Source organism: Athene cunicularia, assembly GCF_003259725.1.
Source record: "Athene cunicularia isolate RWA chromosome 3 unlocalized genomic scaffold, athCun1 chr3_part1, whole genome shotgun sequence".
NCBI classification, from domain to species: domain Eukaryota; kingdom Metazoa; phylum Chordata; class Aves; order Strigiformes; family Strigidae; genus Athene; species Athene cunicularia.
The window spans coordinates 111,615,397-111,636,110 of NW_020799097.1; the positions used below are offsets into that span (position 1 = coordinate 111,615,397).

General features: G+C 44.5%; 2 protein-coding genes across 3 annotated transcripts in view; one reads left to right on the forward strand and one right to left on the reverse strand.

The window, feature by feature from the left end:
• NAPB (NSF attachment protein beta) overlaps positions 1–6,355 on the forward strand; it is an 8,403-nt gene extending 2,048 nt beyond the window's left edge. The window contains exons 3-11 of one of the 2 annotated variants that reach the window (XM_026844938.1): positions 83–129; positions 253–330; positions 1,300–1,355; positions 1,771–1,855; positions 2,592–2,696; positions 2,946–3,014; positions 3,382–3,432; positions 3,746–3,853; positions 5,393–6,355. In XM_026844938.1, the coding sequence (XP_026700739.1) occupies positions 83–129; positions 253–330; positions 1,300–1,355; positions 1,771–1,855; positions 2,592–2,696; positions 2,946–3,014; positions 3,382–3,432; positions 3,746–3,850 (596 nt within the window). In that variant the 3' untranslated portion in view covers positions 3,851–3,853; positions 5,393–6,355. Of the gene's footprint in view, positions 1–82; positions 130–252; positions 331–1,299; positions 1,356–1,770; positions 1,856–2,591; positions 2,697–2,945; positions 3,015–3,381; positions 3,433–3,745 lie in introns of both variants that reach the window. The other variant, XM_026844937.1, reaches the window with a different exon arrangement.
• Positions 4,289–19,481, reverse strand: GZF1 (GDNF inducible zinc finger protein 1). Its single transcript, XM_026844936.1, has 6 exons — positions 19,423–19,481; positions 14,842–16,208; positions 12,856–12,950; positions 11,708–11,875; positions 10,112–10,269; positions 4,289–9,602 (listed from the first exon to the last, which is right to left on the reverse strand). Exons 2-6 carry the CDS (start codon positions 16,185–16,187, stop codon positions 9,246–9,248), a joined length of 2,124 nt encoding a protein of 707 aa, XP_026700737.1. The 5' UTR covers positions 16,188–16,208; positions 19,423–19,481; the 3' UTR covers positions 4,289–9,245.
• Between the last annotated feature and the right edge of the window lie 1,233 nt (positions 19,482–20,714).

The following is a 20,714-nucleotide window of genomic DNA, read 5'->3' on the forward strand; positions in this document are numbered from 1 at the left end:
TTTTTGGGGGGGGGGGGTGTCTTGGGCTGGGAAGTCTGACACGCTGGCTGACTGTTGTTTTTCCTGAACACTCATGCTGCAGAGGCCATCAACTGCTTAAATGCAGCTATTGATATCTACACTGACATGGTAAGAAGCTGCACGGGCAGCTTGCAAGCCAGTGTGCTTGTTAAGAGCTGCAGCTTGGTAAATGCTGCGTGTGCTGGGCGGAGGGGGAGCCCCCATCTCACGTGCAACCTCTGCCTTCCCTAGGGGCGATTCACTATTGCTGCCAAGCACCACATCACCATTGCGGAGATCTACGAGGCTGAGCTGGTAGATATCGAAAAGGTAAAGATGCTAGGCGCTGCTGGTGCTGTGCTGTAGGTGCTACTGCGGCGGTGGCTGCATTTCCTTCCCCAGCCAGAGCAGCGCTGAGCTCAGCGCGGCCGATAAAACCCGCTTCCCACCCAGCACCGGACTGCTTTACGTCAGTGCATGTCGCCTGTAACTTGAAGTTAGCGTTAACGGGGTGACCGATGATTTTTCCCAGAGTGACTCTTGCTGGGCAGTCTTGCACACTCTTCCGTATGCCCCTCTGCTGAGCGGCAGCATGACAGGGTTGGCAGAAATGCCCAGGTGAGAAACCCTGACTGAAGTGGTGCTTCACATCTGAAAAGCACTTTGGGAAAGTTGTGGGGCAGTTCTGCAGCTCTTTCCTGATGCACCCAAAGGAGGCAGCTGCTATTTTTAGTTTGCGGTTCAGCGCTGACCCTCTCTTGTTCCCATAAACTGAGGGCCCTGAGCAGAATCCTGCATCAGATCAGCTGGCTGCAAAGCTTCTGCTTGAAGTTTGCAGAACACAAATGTAATGGTTTCTAGATACTATTTTCTAGACAATCATCTGCTTCCTTAGCTCCACTTTGTTGGCTCCCATCTATCTCTGTTAGTGACTTCAGTGTTGTGTAGCCCCACTTAAATCAAGCCCTGCTATGCCAGGGATGTTGCAGTTTATTCTGTTGCGGCAAATCCAGCAGAAACCTTGTCATACTGTGATTATAAGTGTTTGTAGCTATTACCTCAAGAGTAATTGAACTTGCATTGGAGTTTGGGACACTTAACATGGTCACAGTCAAATTCCCAAGGGCAGCCTCTTGTTCTGAATGTGTGGAGGATGCATGGCAGCACCTCACTTCAGCAGAAGCTGCCTCCCTTTGTGCACAGAATGGGAAAGCTTTTATGAACGTGGTTGCTCTATGCCTGTCTGACCAAAAATTGTACTTCTGAAGTGGCATTGAAGCATGGTGTTTCTGTCCCCAGGCAATTGCACACTACGAGCAGGCTGCAGACTATTACAAAGGAGAGGAGTCTAACAGGCAAGTGGTCTTTGTGAGAGGGTTACAACAAGGAAGGGCTGCAGACAGGGATTTGTCTTAGTTGGCCCATGTGCTTGCATGCCAGCCTCTTCTAAAATGTCCCATGGTGGGATGTTCAAGTCCTCCTTGAATTTCTGTTTAAGGTTCTCCTGCTGCACGCAGGCTTGTCTGGTTTGGGGTGCCTGTTTTGGGTGTGGAGAAAGCACGGAGGGATTGAAGGGTGTTTACCAGGTCCGTGCTGAGCGAAAGGTCTTCGTGCCTTTCTGTGTGTTTGAATTCTGGGTCTTAAAAAAAAATTAATTCCCTGATTTGCAGCTTTTGGATCCTGCTCTTATGTACACTGAGTAGTACCAGTAGTGCTTGGATTTGTTTTTACCCAGGACACAATTGCTTACTTGAACACTATTGATTTTAGCTCAGCCAACAAGTGTCTGCTGAAGGTGGCTGCCTATGCCGCGCAGCTGGAGCAGTACCAGAAGGCGATAGAGATCTATGAGCAGGTGAGGGTGCGTGCTTTGTCCAATGGGGCAGACATTTCTTGAAAATGAAAAGCAGGTCAGTGTGTTGGTCTCACAAAATTCCCGCAGCCTAGAATCTTACTTACTTCAGGGCCGATTATGCCTTTGAGACATGGTTTGTTTCTTTGCTTTTATAAGCTGCTTTAACTTACCAAAGGCGTTTTTTTCCCCAAAATTCTATTGTTTCTAGAGAAAGGCTGGGCGAAGCAGTGAGAAGGAAATGTATAATTGCACTTTTGATGGTGTTTACAAATACGTTTGGCAGAAAATTCCCCCCAAAATTTGTAAACTTGATTGCTTTGCCTTTGTGCCAGTTATTTACCTGGGAATACTTCCAGTGCTGCTTTTGTGCTTCTGGAGGGTTAATACTGTAGCAGATTTTCACCAAGTCGACTTGCTTTCCCCCTCCCGTATCGGACAGGACATACTGAGGTACCAGTGTGGCACCCCTGAACTGGGGCAGCTGGGATGGGCTGTGTGGGTGCACTTTTGCGGCTGCCTGCAGGTCTCTGACTTCCCTTGGGAGGAGTTAAAAATCCATCTGGCTTCCCAAGAGCTTTTTGTATGGATGCTGACATTTTTTACTTTTTTTTTTTAATCCCAGTCTTCATTTGCAGCCAGCCATGTGGTGCTGCATGTAATTTTAATCAGCTGTCCTGTTTTTTATTCAGTGCTTAATGATGCAATTTTCTTTCCCAACTAATAATTTTGTGCCTAGGTTGGAACAAACACAATGGATAATCCTTTACTGAAGTATAGTGCGAAAGAGTATTTCTTCAAAGCCGCTCTGTGCCACTTCATTGTGGATGAACTGAACGCAAAGGTCAGTGGTTATCCCAAACTTTCTGCATCCTTCTTTATCAGCCTTTGCCGGTTGAGACACGTTCTTGGGTGCCTGGGGATTTGTGTGGCTGTTGCATGAACTGGAGCTTGAAGTGCTGTATCATATCGGAGTTGCTGTGAATACTTTCCCAAGCTCTCTGTGTGGTTTTAGGACTGGAAGGCAAAAGCTGAAATAAAAAGCAAATAGTTTTGTGCGAAAAGAGCGTAAGGGTTGTCTGCTGTCTTTCAGCTTGCGCTTGAGAAATACGAAGAAATGTTCCCAGCATTCACAGATTCACGGGAGTGCAAGCTATTGAAAGTGAGTAAAGCCAGTATTAAAATAATAGTCACACTTGACAATGCGTCAATGGCGCTTTACTTTGTGCTTTTTCACCTTGCCATAGGTTTGGTCATTTATTTGAATGTTTTAGAGGACATCAGACTTGCTTTGCATTGTACCAGGCGTGTGGAAGTGGCTGCAGCAGAAAGATGATTGTAGCTGACTAAAAAAACCCCAAACTGTTTCTGTGTTCACGGTGGGTGGTTTGAATGGGTTGTGGAGGTGCTGCTGCTGGACTCATGGGTGCCCCAGTCCCCTCTCTCCTGGGGACGAGGTGCCCACATGCTGGCTCTGTGGGAACACGCTGTAACGGAGTATTTTCTAATTTTTGATGGTGTTCTCCTAGAAACTGCTGGAAGCCCACGAGGAGCAGAACTGTGAGGCATACACCGAGGCAGTAAGTAGTCATAAACTTGCTAAAGTGTGCTCATGGATGGTGGGTTGTTCTTTTTTTTTTTTTTAATCTTTGGTGTGTGTGTGCTGTTAGAGTGCTGTGATCAAGTCCAGTGGGGCAAAACACTGGGTGTTTTGCTGCTTCACCATCCTGCCCCAAAACAACCCCCAGGAGAGATTATTTTATTTTTTTTCTGGGAAGAGTAGAAGTTTGAAAAGACTGTACTTAAGAGCTGCAGAATGCTTCTTTTGCAGCAGTCTTGTTTGCTTTCTAATGTCTCCATTTAAATTGTCTTTTTTTTTTTTTTTCCTAATAGGTTAAGGAATTTGATTCAATATCCCGGTTGGATCAGTGGCTTACAACCATGTTGCTTCGCATCAAAAAGTCAATCCAAGGAGAAGGGGATGGGGATCTGAAATGAATCGTGTGTGGTATTTGTGGCATGCAGCCTAAGTAATCTGTTCTTGTGTTACAGCCAAGGACCATTACAGGATACCGGATAAAAAATCTCTAGCTTTATTTTGTTGCTTACAGATCCAATGACTTGTGTGTTTCTTTAGTACCCTGCTCTTTGTTGTGACAACATGGGTAGATGAGAAGCGATGCTCTGGGTGTCACTGGCAGATCTTTCTGAGGGCAGAAATTCTTTATTGGTTTTGTTAGCTGATGAATCCAAAGTCTGCACTTGGAACTGCTGTTTTTTCCCACTGTTCTGTCTTAAGGCTCAGTACCATTGATTCCAGCATGTAAATATTTTGTCAGTGCCAGTAAGGTACAAATAACTGCTTCTGCTCTGTTGCTGTATTGTTACCATTTTCTGTTCCTAAATGGACCACTGTCAGAGACACTTGGATCTTGGTTTTTTAAATGATTGAGCTTTTCTAATGGTGCTAGTGAAAGGCTTTGTGACTTGTATATACAGTGTGCATGTGTGTGTATACACCCTATACAGATACATGTGTGCACATATAAATACAGCATACCTAAGGACCGCGCACTGAAGGCGTTACGTGCTAGGGGACAGGACTGCTTAGGTTGGTGACAGTTGTTGTGAGTAGACCTAGTTAATGGTCTATTTTGTATTTCAGATCTAAATATAAAATGTAAGGTTCTCCTCTATTTTCTTGGATCTATTTTTCCACTTTATTTTGTGGTGCATCCCATCCCTCCTACCCCAAGATAACTTGACCTGAGTAATAATCTATTTTTCTAACTCTTCGTTTACATGAACTCCCGCTGCCGTCTCTAGTACAGGTCTTCTGTGTGCGCCGGGCAGTACCCGTTCAATTTCCAACCTCTTGGCGAAGCCGCCTCATTCCTGGGATGTGCAAAAGCACTGACCGAGACCTGATGTTATACAGAAACCTTGTTTCAGTTGTCTGGGTGACACTTGGATCAAGCTTGCTTTGAAAAGGTGCAGAGACACTTAAAAATTCCTGCAGTAATTTTAGAAATGTGGTTTTAAATGTCTGCAACCAGGGCTCTTCCATGCAGTGCTTTGTTTAACTAGAGGATTGAGCTACTTTTTACTTCATCTCTACATATTGAGAAGGGCTTGGGAGCCTCTGCAGTTTGTCAGCAGGAGTTGTCACTTAGTATTTCTCTGCAAAGAATGAAAAAGTAATTAACTACCTGCTTTAAGTGGGTCCTCTTCCATGGCCAGAGCAGGAACATCATGGTAGCTCCCAGCAGGCAGCTTTGGTGGGAACTGCCTATTGTTTCTCTTGAAGTGATAGTCTCTGGCAACCAAAATGCCAGCTTTTGTACTTCTCATCTGTTTGTTTTTAATACAGGTATTTTAGTTGACCGCAGTTTGGCTTATGAATCTAAAGGGTTTAGTTCTATTAAAGTGGTACTTTACCACCAGCTTATGAAAAAGATGACCCAAAAACGCTCCTGGTACATGCCAAATTAATTTTTGTGTTTTCCTGATTGATCTCACACTGGTCACTTATTTTTGCAGACATTATGCTGTGCATCCTAACTTGATAGAGCAGGCCCGTGAGCTGTGCAGACCTGGCAAGGTGGGTGCACTGCAAAAGTTCTTCCAAGCAGCTTCAGTTTCTTAACTTCTCAGATGAGCTTTTAAGGCTACAGCTCATGCTAAACCTCAAAACCATTACTTTAGCTTAGACCACTATGTGTCACATTGGTCCTTCCCACAAACTTGGCAAAGAAATCCTTCAAATTCAGTTTAATGCATGGTCCTCATCTATGTCCACACCTTGGCTCAGCAGAAGCAGGGACCTACTGCTGTTTTTCTGAGGGCCTCCTGTTCCTCTACCGGTGTCCTTCGCATGCTTCTGCCACCTCCACTGGGCAGAAAAAAGGCAGAGTTTAGGCTGCAGCCAGCCTGGTAAGTAGGGGTTCCTACAGCTAAGCTGCATGAGCTGCAGCTCTGATCTCCTCACTGAACTGTGGTAAAAGGATGGGGTTGGAACCAGTTTTGTTTGTTTCCAGGTTTACCTGGACTTGTGTCTAGCGCCTCTGGAGCCCCAGCAAAGGGATGCACAGGCACTGAGGTTTACTTTTCTTAGCATTATACAGAACCAAGGTGAAGATTTTATGCCTTTTTTTTTTTTTTTGGTGTTCCCTTTTACTATTGTCAGTATTAGGCACAGTTGTGACAAGGTGCAGAGGGAGCTGGTGGAGCAGAAGCCCGTACCCATGGGGTTGTGTGGTCTGTTACTGTGCTCTGGAGTAATATCATTAAAATACAACTGTTAGTTCTGTGTAAGTAAGCTACAGCATGTCCTCCAGTGTATCAGTGGTAAATTGTGACAGTTCTAAAGTGACGATCTGCCACTCTGCTGTATTTTCCCCCTAGTACACCACTCTGTACTATGAAAACTTACTAATGAAAAGCCTTAGCAAGAATATAATGTTTTGTGTGAATCTGTACATTAATAAAGTGAAAATCATGAAATTAAGTAGTGATAAATGTTCCTTCCTGGAAAATGCAAAAGGCAGGCTCAGGCTGGAGCCTGGTGTAAAGCCGTAGGGTGTGATGATAAAAGCCAGCAGGCAGAGTGCTGCCATTCCATTACTTTAGTGACCCGTTAAGGCCTGTGCTAAGGGTGAATACTTGTGTAGGAAGCCCTGGCTGATGACTTTACAGTGGCTGTCATGGCACTTAATTGCCTGTTGTACAACCTGTCAGCTGTAGGAAAGGGTAGTGTCCCAAAGTGTTCTATTTCCTTTTTCTTCAGGCATGTTTTTTCACATCTAGTGGAAGGTGAGCACCTGGAAAGCCAGCTCAACTCACAGAAGAGTCAGGCTATGTGCTGGTACTCCGACAGGGTGACAGGCCTGAGGAAGAGGTGGCACCCCACAGATTCAGGCCTGCAACTGAGCCGGATCGGAACTTAGCCTAGTCTTAGCACAGTCATAGTGACAGGCGTCCATGCATTATGCAGAGGGTTTAGAAATGTTTGATCAAGTCACTGGAAGGGTCAGTCTCAAGATTTCAATATTTTAATAAGAACAGGTCATACAAGTAACTCACTTCCATACATTCATGGAGTACAAAAGGTTCCCTGGCTACAAGTGCTAATGCTCAGACTTTAAATATATCTACAACCTCTTTACATGGGTCACAGGGAATACTGAGCTTCAACAGGAACAGCGTGCTTGAATAAATATTTCAAATATAACCTCTTGGAAGTGTGCTCTTTTAAAAAAATTCCCTTTCTCTAGATTAAATTATGATTCCACAGTAACACAAAGATCCCTTTAAGGTTCAAAAATAGCTCTGTGCCACAGTTTGGGTATCGTTATTGCTTTGCCAACCCTTAAACCTCAGAACGGGCCCTAGCAAGGCTTGATTGTGCTTACCTTTACACTAACGCAATCTCTCAGAGGAGTTCTTGCAACTTCAGCTAAGAAAGTTTCTGTGGAAATACTACAGTAATAGTAAAATAAAGACAAAAGCAAAACAGAAAAATGAAGTAGAAAAGCTCCAGATTTTCACATAGTGGCACTGGGAATGTGATCCTGAGTTTGACATGTTAATTGTACCAGCAAGTTGCCGTTGATTCACAGCTGCTCCCAAAACCAAGAGTCATCCCAGTCAGATGTTTCTTTGTCAGTGCCAGCTCTTTCAAAGCTTCCTTCCCTGCACAGGGAAAATGCTCCAAATCCTCCTGAGTGAGGTCAACTAAAGTAACCTTACTCCAGCCCAGCTTCAGTGTGAGCAAAGGAAATAGAAAAAACGCTTACCCTGGACACAAACTCTCTGGTTTTCTGTACTGCAGCTTTTTCAGCTACAGGCAGTAACTGGGGAGAACAAGGGGAGACAAGCCCCAAGGAAGGTGAGGAGATAGGAAGAAAGATCTGTCTGTCTGGGTACACAGTGCCAGAACAGAGGTGTGATTCTCAGGGGATGCCAAAGCCAGCAGGTGCTGGGGCTGGCTGGTGGAGTGGCAGCATTGGAGTGTGGGCTGAACAGAAGTCACGCTTGGTACCTTCAGTCCCTGTGAGCATTTTGCCACATTTCCTTATGTAAAACAAACAAAGGTGCATTGCCAGGGTTTTTCTACTAAAATTTAGCAGCAGATGCTAATACATTAACACCTTTGCATTGCTTGTGCTCTTAAGGCCTGCCTCTGAATAGCTCGCTGGGGCCAGTTAAACAGACACAAGCCTGAAACCGCTGTTGAGATGCCAAGGTAGGCTTACGAAGTACTCACAAGCTGGGGTAGAAAGGCCTAAATCCCTTGAATAGTCCAGTACATTTTTTACTTACTCGAATCTCTTTATGCCGCTAGTCATAAGAATCCTGACTGCCTCCTGTTTGGAACGGAATTTACCTCTGGAGACTCTTGCACTGGTGGAATTGGCTGTAGCAACTCAACAGCAGAACAGTAGTTAACTGTTCCCAGTGGAGTATAAAAGGAGGTCTGCAGCTCTGTTTAAGTGATGGTGGAGAAAAGAGCATTGCTGATCTCTCTGAGCCACCAGAAAACAGCTCAAATGATACAAATTCACAGAAAACGGCCAATAGTTGTCTTTCTACACTTACTTTTCATAGGCATTTTTACAAGAGATGTTTTTCTCTCCAAATTGCCAAGTTGTACGTAATCTGGAGCAGTTAGAAGATGAAGAGTGCCTGACTGAACCCAAGTGTCAAAGTGCACCATAATGTAAAGATAATCCCAGCACCTGTACAGATGCAGCACTTTGCTCCCACTTGCCCGTTTTGCTACTAGAGAATCAGAACTCCTGGAATGAAACCCCAGATCTTTCCAAAGCTTGCTTCCACTCATATTCCCAAGGAGTGAGCTGGCTCACTGCTTGTATCTTTGGCAACAGCAGAGATAAACCAACACTTCCTGAAAAGTGATTCAGTAAAACTTACTTTGTGTATGAATTCCCACTAGGGAAAACACAATTAACTTAGTTACTAGGCTGAGAAACACATTGTCATTTCTCTTGATTGTACATGTGTCATCAGCTGCAAATCAAACTGGCACCTTCTTTACAGCCTCTCTGGATGTAGGTACTTCTTTCCACTGCAGGCCAGCGAGAGCAAACAAGTGGAACTACACCCTTTTATTTGTAAGGAATGAACTTCCCCAGACTTCTGCCTCCTCTGCCACCACCCCTCTGCTGTGGTGCTACTCTGCCCTGCCTTCAGGAGATGAAGCGATACACTGGGGGTGGTAATGACTTTTTGGAGGGAATTCTGGAAACACAGCACATGTCTTTCATGTCTAACCCCACTTCCTTGTTCGGCTTCTAGTTCCCTCAGTGGGTTATTGGCAAAGTCAAAGGATTATACAAAAGGCGCAGCTTAAAGTGGAGTTGTAAATACCAAATTATTCCATATTCACCAGAGCATGAAGCTGTGGCTGGAGAGAGTCTGTCTGTGTATGCAGCACTGTCAGCTCGCTCAGAGTGGTAGCTATGAGGGCTTCCTGGGCTCCTGGAGTCCCATCTGATTTACAGTCTGGTCCCGTGGCAGAACCACTGTCATGCAGCGCAGTCACGCTCCCTGGGACAGCAGTCAAGTGTTGATAGTGGCTGTTTTCAGAAAAAGACAGCAGCTTCTCTGGTAGTTTAGGTGACACCTCATACTCTTCGTCGGGAAGCTCTGTTTTGTGACTTTCGTTGTTCTTAGATGCCCCTTCAACAACAACAAGGAAGGACTTCCAGGGTGTGTTTTTATCGTGTATCTGAAAAAAAGATAACCAAAAACCAGAAGGTTGAACACACAATGACTGTCCAGGAGGCAAAAGCTTGGATCTGGCCCATTCTTGATGCTGGTAGAAAAGATCTCTCTCTTCATCGCACGTTACTATCCCAAATATACATCCACGCACCAATCTGTGTCCCTGGGGAGCTTCCAGTTCTCCTAAAGCATCTAACCAGTCCAGCAGAGAGCCTGGCCCAGACAGTGAATTCTGTCGCTTGCCACACAAATTCTCCTTGTTGTCAAGACACTCAGAGCAAATCTGTGACTCGAGAGCCCTCAGGCATGACCTGCGTGGGTATGCTACAAAGGACTGAGAACAGTTTCACTGCAGACTCGGGACTGAACACAAACTGAGTACTGTAATGCCATGTCAGAGAGAGGACGATGTGCTAAACCCAACAAAACCAGGACAGAAGTCCCCTCTGGGCCTGACAAAGTCGAGAGAGGAAGGTGCAGGGGCTACAAGGTAGTGGAATGACAGGTTCTTACCGAAGTGTGCCGTCGGAGGGTGGACTTGTCAGTGAAAGTTCGCCCGCAGGCATTGCACATGAAGGGCTTCTCCCCCGTGTGTATTCGGTGGTGCCGCTGCAGCGCGTTCAGCTGCGTGAACTGCTTCCCACACTGGTCACAGCAGTAGGGTCGTTCACCTAAGAGCAGAGCATAGCGTTAAAGCAGTGGTGCCAGGGGATTACGAGTGCTGCTCCCTGGGGAACCTCAAGTAACTCCTGTACTTCATGAAACAATAAGGCACAAAAAAAAAAAAAAAAAAAAAAAAAAGCAGCAAGATGTTTTCAGAATTCTCACAGTTGGGTAAATTTTGACACATCTAAAGTAAGCAAACACACTTTAAGAGCTAGACTCATAGCCTGCATATATCTGTGCAACCACTGAAGCCTCCACATTTTTCACACATATTTCCCATTAGCAACTAAAGTTCTGTCCCAGAATACAAGTTTTCCTATTTACAAGGTACATTCTGTGAGCATGAACCTCCAGGTTACCTCCAAATACATCACAAACTGGCTTGCTGCAGTCACTTTATTAAGCACTTGTTGAAACAACCGCATGTTTACTTCTTCCTTGGCTAAGGCAGAAAAAGAGATGACAAAAAAACTTTCTTACAGCTGCCAAGTGGTGTCACAGAAAAAGAGATGACATTCCAGACCAGGGAAAAATGGTTCCCATCAGCACTGCCACACCGATGTCCCCTGCTTCCCCTATACCAACGTCACACTAAACACACAGATGCAGGAAGTAAACAGCAAGGCATGGCAGCCACACAAGAATGTTGTTAACAGAGAATGTTGGCAAGGATGCTCCCTACAGGGTGGCACTGGATAAGAAAGTGTGGTATTTATTACACATGATTGTTTGCAACCTTCTGTATTGCTGAATAATGTGGACTTGGAGAGAGCAAGCAAAAAACTTCAGAGAGAAAGCAAGTCTAAGATTCTATGGGAGGGATGAAATTTCAAGCTAGCACTGGGAAGAAACCAGAGTGCTGTCCCTCTGAAGAGGCGGGGTAAGAGAGAGCATAAAATGGAAAGAAATGCTAAAGTTGCCAAGAGTGAAAGTGACTGTTCACTTGTCCTTCCACACTGACAGCACCACCTGAAAATCAGTGTGACTGTACCTATGGACACTGCTTTAGACTCAAAAAAAATAGGAGCAGGTGGGAATAAAACAGACACCAAAGTGAAAATCCAAGCAGGAGAGAATACAAATGTGAAAGGTGGGCAAGTAGAGAGGAATGAGATCAGCTCTCTGCAGTGCCCTGCTCAGAGCTAAAACAGACAGAGTTCTCTGGTCACTAATAATCCTGGCAGCATTCTTAACAATATCTGCACAGCTTTTGGAAGCAGTTCAGAGGATTGCTGTAACTCAGTGCAAAGCACGGGGAGTACCAGGAGAAGGGAAGTGGATGAAGGAACACTCTGCATCAAGAATCAAAATGTGCATGCAGGGTAGGAATTAGAGTAATAGGAAACACTAGCTGAGAAATCCCTTGTCTGAACTGAGCAACTGTGAGGTCTACATCTTTAAATTGTGATGGTGTGTTTCAAACAAAAAAAGAGAACCTCCTACCTGTGTGAACTTTTATATGCTGGTAAAGCGAATTTCTCTGTGCAAACGTTCTGAAGCAAACTTCACATTTGAACGGTTTGGATCCAGTATGGATTCTGTTATGGTGTTTCAAGTACTCCTTAGAGGCAAAGCTCTTCCCGCATGTTTCACACATAAAAGGCCGTTCTCCTATAGCAAGGGCGAAAAGGAGAATTAACCATCACACAGCAACAACTGAAGGCTATTGGATACAAACAAACCAGACGCCAGCCTCGCAGAAGGATCTGAACAGGCCACGGTGACAGCAGGGATCTCTGCGTAAGGCACAGAGCTTTCCTGTGAGAAATGTGCACAAAACCCACCAAGTGCAAGGGCAACTGCACCTATCCAACAGCACACTACAGCTCTGCACAGTGTAATAAAAGCCCAGGGAGATGTGCAACTAGCAGTCTTCTCACCATCACTGGAGTATTCTGGCTTACTCTCATCATGAACAAAACGCTGCATGCCTCTGATGAAAGGCCTCCCCACCTGTAAGCAGCCAGTTGTAGTTATATGCGTCTCAGAAAGCGTTCTTGGAATTATATTTCATTGTAATTGAATGTTTTCTGCCATCCACATTTAGTTACACGTTACTGACAGAAGGCAGCCAGAAGACAGGTCAACCAAGAGATTCAAAAGCACCACGCACAACTCAAGGGTGGTATGAAGGGTCAATTCAAAACACAAATTTACACCACGAAGGATAGCCAGAAAAAGGACGCATGCTTTTAAAAAGATAAGAATAAGCCAAGACAGCTGTTTTATACTCCTTGGGCAAACCGTTCCAGACTTACAGAGACATCATTTTTCCCTTAAGAATTCAACTAGACCTTTTACTGCTGACAGATCTTTGGATACTGAAGACTGTCCAGCCTCAGCCCACACTTCTTACGTTGGATCCCAGCCAGATGGGAACTCTTTTTCTCTTTAATCTGCTCCTTTTACCCTCTTCACTGTCTGTCCATCCACCTACTGAAAACCTTCTCAGTAAAACCGTGTCTAGGCACAAGAATATCTGATTTTATATAAAAAAACAACAACAGGGTGTTTTCTGAACAAGAATAAGATTTCCTGGTTTCACAGCATGCCTCCTCCTACATGTAGCACATTGCAAAAGCAAGCCTTACCTGTGTGACATCGTTTGTGATATATAAGCATGTGATTCTGAGTGAACCTGGCACCACATTCATCACAGGCAAAAGGTTTTTCACCAGTATGGATTCTGAAATGAGAAAGCAACATTAAAACCACCACGGTATTTCTCTTTCCTTTGCAGAAAAACACAAGTCATCTTCACTTCGTAGACACTCTCTTCTGAGTGACTATATGCCTGTACAAGTTTTAGTGTCTTTTAAAAATACCTTCAGCTGGGCCAAATTCTGCATTGTGGTTTCTGCAGTGCTGCTTTTATTACTCAATCATGTATGTGCTGTATGATCAAGGCCCAGATCCAGAAATTTATTTAGGGTAAAAACAAATGTTTAAAGGTAAAAATTGAGTAAAGCTTAGAAAACTTGTATCCAGGTAGACAGACTAAAAGAAAAATGTAACCACCTCTTGGGATCTTAAGTAAAGTAGGTGTCTTTATGTCGCTGACACTATCAATAAAATACACAGAATATAAGTGATATGTTCCCTGGCACGCTGCTCTTGCAGGGCCATCAAGTAAGAGTGTCACTGGCTACTCTGGAGCAAGCAGCACCCAAGGAGTGGAATAAAAAGATGCTACTTTTACACAATCAGTTTTCTGTCAGCCCAAGCTTGTGGTATCATCTCCTGCGGAAGTCTGTGGGTACAGGAAGGGCAGTTTACAGAATTGCTGTCTCTGCCAGTTTACCCTAACTTCAATTTTTGAGCCCACGCATGCTTCAGGACTCTTGATCAGTGCTGCAGGAACACAGCCAACAGAGGCCAGTTTTCATGGCATGGCAATATACATCAACAGGAAGAGCACAGATTTAACAATACACAGACTGTCATGATAAAAAAGTTAGGGCAGCACTGAGTTTCCAGCATTCGACTGGAGGAGAAACTCCACTTAGGACAAAAAATACATTTTTTTTAAGCAGCACAAAGCAGTTACTTGCAGTTAGGAAAGGACATGATGGAAGAGACAGCTGTATCAGCAAGAACATCATAGGAGCACTCTAGCAGAAGCTTGCTTCTGGATGTGCTTTCTACTGCCAGCAGTAAACCCACTGACTTCAAATGGGGCAGCAAAACAAAGCAGTGGTTAATGGCCCCCTCTACCTTGTAGGGAATGCCACCTAGGAACACCACTGCACTCTCCTTCGGGTCTGAGTAGTAGTACTTTGGGGTATTTCTTCTATACCTCCCTCTCCATGCTTCCTCCCTGACTATAATCTCAACTTTGGTTGCAGATGACCGCTTTGGTAGACTGATAAAAGCAGGCTAAAGCCTTTAATAGCTACAATTTTTGCCTTGATAAAAATGTCTCTCCCATGAACTTTCAAGCCCATGCGTTTGCACCTCCACCTTCGGGACTCAGTGCAACAGAAGCACTACAACTGATTTCATCAGCTCTGTGTGGGTATCTTCAGTGCTTCACTCACCTTCAGACGGTGACATGTCAGCCTGTTTCTTGTCATATATCAGTTGCTTTCTATGCTTAGCACCCAAATCTGGTGTTCTTCAATTTAATACATGCCAAATCTTTTTAGAGTATTTTCACACTTACTGCATAATATTCTATTTAATTATTCTATTGAATATAAAGAGACATAAAATAAGCTGAAATCATTATAGCCCTAATCCTACAAATAATTTGTCATGGGGGTTGCTTTCTCACATGAAACATCCCATTGACTCTTAATAGGTCTACTCCCATGAGAAAAGTTAACCCTGTGCTCCAGCAGCAGCAAGCCTTGCCCATGCACTTCTGCTTTGGCTTAAAGAAAGTTTCAGCAATTCCCTTAACCTGAAAAGCAGGGAAGAATAAATAAATAAAAAAAAAGCTATGAAAAAAGGAAATAGGGACACTTTCCAGTCAGTCATGTTTTACATCCCCACTTCACTTGAAGGCTCAAGGTGTGTTCCAGGGGATTCTGCTTCTCCCCCCAGAATCTAACAAGGCCAGTTAAGTCTGTTCATACCTCATGTGTGTTTTAAGTGCAGAAGGCTGAGAAAATTTAGCCTCACACTCTGTGCACCCATAAGGCTTGTCGCCTGTATGCGTCCTTTCATGGAGCCTCAAGGCAGTTTTGGAGCTCAACCCCTTTCCACACTGTTGGCACTGATGACGCTCCCCACCACCCTCATGAACCTGGAGAATGTGCCTCTTGACGTCCTTCTTCCTCTTGAACTTCTTACCGCAGAGCTCACAAGGGAAGTGGCGCTCACTGCTGTGGACATGGCGCTGATGGCTTTTTAGGTTGCACCGGTTGGCAAAGGTCTGACTGCAGGTTTCACACCGATAAATGATTTCGGCTGCAATGCCGTGGCTGTGCTTTATGTGTTTGAGAAAACTTTTCTCATACAGGAATTCCTTCTCGCATGTGCTGCACTTGAAGTTACTGCCTCGTTTCTTTTTATCCTCTTTGGATTTTTTCAGGTTTTCTTCGGATTCAAAGTTGCCATCACATTCTTCGCTTTCAGGTTTGATGTTGTTCTCTGCTTGCTCCTCCTCCCTCTCCATATCACACATATCCTGATTTTGAGGGTATTTGTTTTCTTCAATAGCAACCTCTGCATTCTTCTGCTGCTCCCTCAGCCGCCTTGTGTATTTCTTCTTTGGGATTTCTACAAACACTTTCCTCCCGGCCAGTCTCCCACTTGCCCTTCTGATTTTGGCATAAGGAGGCTTCATCATTTCCTTCTTTTTGTCCATTTTCTCTTTTGATTTGGCAGCTGGCATCTCAGGAGACACTCCATTGCTGGGACTGTCTGCTGGGGAATCTGGAGGATCCAGGAGACAGTCCGCTTGGTCAGTTTCTGCCACAGCAGCTGCTTTGGACTCGAGCAAAATGCTTGGCTGGGTAGCGCTCTCCTCCTCAGAGTTCTGTGATTCAGAGAAGTTTTGCAACTCCAACAGCACTGATTCAAGCATCTGTTTCTTTAATTGAAAGCAGGTTTCCGAGAGGTCCAAGCACTTCAGCTTTTCGGCTATTTCTAGCATACGCTGCACTCTGTCTTCTTCTACTTCTACCTTAGCAGTGTAAACAAACTCAAGAAATGAAGCAAAATCAGCAACCTGGACCTCATTCAAGAACACGTTGGTCCTTGGGCCATCCATGCCCTTCTCATTAAGGAACACCTCCTTGAAAAATTTGCTTGTTGCTGCCAGTACAGCCTTGTGAGCAACAAACTCTGCCCTGACACCTTGATACTCCACGCTGACAGTCACGTCGCAGAGGTGGCCCAGGAGACGCAGCTGATGCATTTCATTCAGCAGGTTGATAGGAGAGGATTTGGATTCCAGTAAAACTGCATTACTTTCCATCTTTCTTCTCTCTGCAAAAAGCTGTTAATAACATTGCATGTTAGCTATTTGCACGGAAGCTAACAAAACTCAAAATATTTCAGCAGCCAAAAGTCATGTCAGACTTTCGAGAGTGCTTCACTTCAAATTTAAGCGCTTTAGGTGCTTGATCTTAAGAAAACAGACTTTCAAAAAAGCACTGTGAAAAGTCTGGCTAGAAGCACAGATTTCAAAAAGTGCCACCCTAAGCAGTCATATGCCATATATCCCTAACCATGCTGCCAGTCATACACAGAGATTTCTCTGAAGTTAATTTGAGTTTAAATCTCAGCCATAATTTTACCCGAAACACTAGAGACTATTAGAACCTGTAATAGGGACAAAGCAAACAGAGGAAGATCAGAAGAAATGTTCTCATTAAGGCATGTGGAATTAAGAAATTATTCTCCCTCCTAATGAGGCAATAATAGAAAGGTAGGATGAAGTAAAAGTTAACTGCAATCCTAAATAAAGACTTTCTTAAACAGGCTTTTGAGATAAGACTTTTAAAACAAGACTTGGATAAAATTCCAAATGCTTAAGCAACCAAAGCATGGGAGACTGCATAACCATATTCCCAAACTGTAAACCTAAGAAATCATGACACCCTCAAAGTTTTCTTTTTTAAAAAATTCATCACTCAAAATGGATGTACAGCTTCTAAATTTTGCATAGCCATTTGTAGCCTTACAAGAGGGCTTTGCCCTTTCCAATATGATTTAGGTTACGTTGCATTTCCAAGTAACGTTTTAAGTTGCTCCAAAGTTCTCAACTGATTTTTTTAATGCTTTGTCCCAGAACAAACAATATTTCTGTGAACTCTGAAAATGCTCTGGGCAATACCCTCCCCTGCAATCTATTGAGTTTCACTGCATTCCTAACAACTACGTATGCCTGCATTTTGAATCTGAAGAATTTCTTTCCACTTCCTAAAAGTTATTAAGTTTTCTTCTCCCTGCACATACTATAGACTTGCAGCCTTTTATACATGGGACACTAGAAGTCTTGTTCAGAAAGATCAAAAAAATAATGTACTTTTACATTAATATGAATTTTCTTCTATTTGTAGGGAAGCCATATTAAGTATGAAAAATACACACGAGAATAACATTCATAGCATCAGAGATACTCTTTCTCCTCCCATAGAGATATAAACTCCAATTTTAGTCGATACTCATTTCAACAAACCAAAAGTTAAGACTCATGTCCCAATTCAATTTTCTGTTAAAACAGTTTTGATAAAATATTTTCAAGAAACTGTAAAAATGGAGAGCTACAAAACACATAGTTCAGTGAGATTATCAGTAGCCATGTAAAATGAAAGCTTCACAGACTTGATACTACATAAGGTAAAAAGACACAGGGAGCTCCTGCCCTAAGGAGTTTATAAATAAGGCAGACAAGACCTGAGGGAAGTAGAATCGTTTCCCCAACCTCATGCAACAAGCAAGTCGGAGAATAGGGAACACAATCCATCATGGGCACCCAAACCCTGGCCTTAGATTCTACAGGAAAAGATTATGCTCAGAACCAAACTCCTCCTGTTTCCTAGCCTTTAAATCTTCAGCACAGTAAGCTTACTGTTAAGATTTAAATAGTTTTGATAACGTTATTCTAACCAACACTGAGTTACTACAACTAAAACAAAAGACTGAGGAAGAGGACAAAGAATCACCTGTGCCAGCTTAGAGCTCACCAAACATTCTCAAAACACTATCCACTTTTATATGCAAACCCTAATGCCATGCTCCGCTTTTGATAGAAATTCTGTACGCATGAGAATGACATGATTTGACTCCTGACCGAAAGGCTGACTCTTATAAATAATGATAAAAGATGATGTTCAAACTTTGCTTCCCTTTCTACAGTCACTCTGCAATTTTTTTCCCCCCAGTTATATGACACTGGCGTTCCAAGTATTTGAGGATGAATTAAGGAAAGATGCGCTGAATGCTGTATCTGAAATAATCAGGAATATCAAAATGTAACTTTTTTCCCCTCAATGCAATTATTTTTGAACTACTTATCATGTTATTTCACAACTATCCATCTATTTTCCCTTTGAACACACAGTGAAAGCTGTGGTCACATGCAGAAAACGGTGATCCCCAACAGGAAACAAGAACCCAAACCACAGACTTCTCCCACTGGGGTGAACGAGCTCTTCGTTTCAGGAGCTGACCACAGACACATGTGTTAACAGACACACTGCCAATTCCATTTTTCTTAAGGCTGCAAAGCAGAAACGTCCTGTTCTTCCCAGAATAGTATTTGCAGAATCAAAAGCCACTGTGAAAACAGATCACTCGCATCGCTAACCTTCTGCTGGTTTGGAATTTGTTCACGGGAGGAGCAGTAATCCAACGCATACAGTAAGATACGGTGTGTGTGAAGGCTTTTCATTGCCTTGCTTGGTATACTGAGCTGCTGAGCACGGCCCTAGCAGGACATCTTCAACAGAAGTACGTTACGTTAATCTTAAAAAAGACAAAGCCTGAAAATCTGCAAACAGCCTGCTCACTAGGACTAACCTATGGAACTGAGATAAATGAAAACAACTCTTGCATAAGGCCACTCATGACACACCATGAATGGGTCCCCTTCCAGAGGCAAAACTAGCTGAAAAGAGACAAAAAGAGCCACAGCTAGATGTAACAGAAGTGCTTGTGGACCCACAAGCTTGTCTGTTCTTCTGCACCACCAATTCCATGCAGTCTATTAAGAGACATTACTGCTAAGCACTAACTTGCCTCATTTAGGATTGCTTCAACTATTGAAACTACAATCATGGCACCATAACACGCATGATCTGCAGTGCTGAAGCAGAAGTTAAACTTGCTGAAACAGAAGTTAAACCTGCAAAGCAAAGGACAGCACACCCAGCCCAAGTTTTTAGACGACAGGCTAGAGCATCCCACAAAGACCCGACAGCCCTCGTAAGAGTGCAGGGCCATTCAGAGACGTGCACTGACCCCAGACCAGACCAGGAGACTCCTGCATGGAAGGAGGATGGGGCATGGCCACATGCTTGCCCACAGCTCATGTGACAAGGCCAGTCGCCCTCCTCCTCCTCAGCAGCCTTTCTCGGCCTCCCCTGCTTGCCACAGCGGCCCGAAGATGGGCTGCCAGCACACAGGCACATCTGTCCCTGGCCAGAAGAGCAGGCAGGTGCCCCCGACGGGTGACAGGGAGAGGATGCCCAGCTGGTTGCCCGCACCTGGGACAGGCGATGAGGCTGCAGACCCGCTGCTGAGGGAGGTGTCCCGCCCCCCGCCCTCTACTTCCTCTCCCCTTCAGAAAGGGCCGCGGATGACGGGTAGCGTCCCGCTACCTCCTCACGGCGGGGGCAGAGCGGAGAGCAGCGCCCGGCGCAAGGGCCGCCGCGGCCGCCCGGCTGTAAGGGGAAGGGGTAAGGGACAGCGGCTGAGGGAGGCAGCGAGACAGCAAGGCCGCGGGGGGCCGGGGCCAGACCCACCGCCAAGGATGCAATCAGTAATAAGCATTTTAAATAGCTAGTCCTTCCTCATATGTTTTCACAAGACTAGATTTTCCATTTGAAGACAATACAAGTACTTGGGGGATGAATGCTTTGACAGCCAGCAGTGGGAGCTGCTGTGCTGCTGAAGGAAAATTCTGCACACTTCAGAAATAAATTTTTAAAAGCTGTGTGTAGATGGTAGATCAATCCCCCAACCCTAATACTCCTCACCAACATAAGCCCTCATTAAGGCAAGAAACTTTTCTCAGTAGTTAAATGTCACCGCCGCAGTCTGCCTGCCACACTGACACACAAGAGGCAGCGTACCGACACGTGTCTGCGCAAGGTGGACATGTCCGTGAAGGTTCTCTCGCAAGCTCTGCACTTGTACGGCTTCTCCCCGGTGTGAATGCGCTGATGGCGGCGGAGAGCGCCCTGTTGGGTGAACGTTTTCCCACACTGCTCGCAGAAATATGGACGGGTCTCTAAAAACAACAAAACCCAAGAAGCAGGTTCTTTTGGCCCTGATTTCAGCAAACAAAAAGCCTAAAGGTTTTTCACTGAAAAGATCGATATTGATAAAGGGAAGTACATAGGAGATACACACTTGGGGCCCTGGGTTTTAAAGTTATGCGATAAATGTTTCTTGACTGCAAAGGAAAGCCTGAAAACAGCTCCCTGATCTTGCAAGGGGAATAACAGTAACTACACTCTCTGCTCCTTCTGCTCTGACATCCTTCAACAGCACCAAACGGGCCTCAGTCTTCTGGGCAAGCATCATCCAATACAAGACACTACTGTGCCCTGTTTAACAAGAGAAGCCCTGCTTCTCTTCATCACCTAATTCAGGGAGCTTATAAAAGTGATTCGGGAATAAAATGTCACCATCCAAACTGGAAAGTGATTCAGACCCAACCTCGCAGTGCCATTTATTTTTCCAGCCCTGAATAGTTTGTTTTGTTACCTGCATGGACATTACTGTGCTGGGCTAGCGAGGCTCTCAGTCCAAACGTCTTCCCACAAACCTCACA

Coding starts and splice junctions, on each gene's coding strand:
- GZF1 (XM_026844936.1), bottom strand. CDS start 16,187: ATGGAAAGTAATGCAGTTTTACTGGAATCCAAATCCTCTCCTATCAAC. Junction 12,951..14,841: donor GCACTTAAAACACACATGAG/GTATGAACAGAC, acceptor TTCTCATTTCAG/AATCCATACTGGTGAAAAAC. Junction 10,270..11,707: donor GCATATAAAAGTTCACACAG/GTAGGAGGTTCT, acceptor CTCTGCTCTTAG/GTGAACGACCCTACTGCTGT.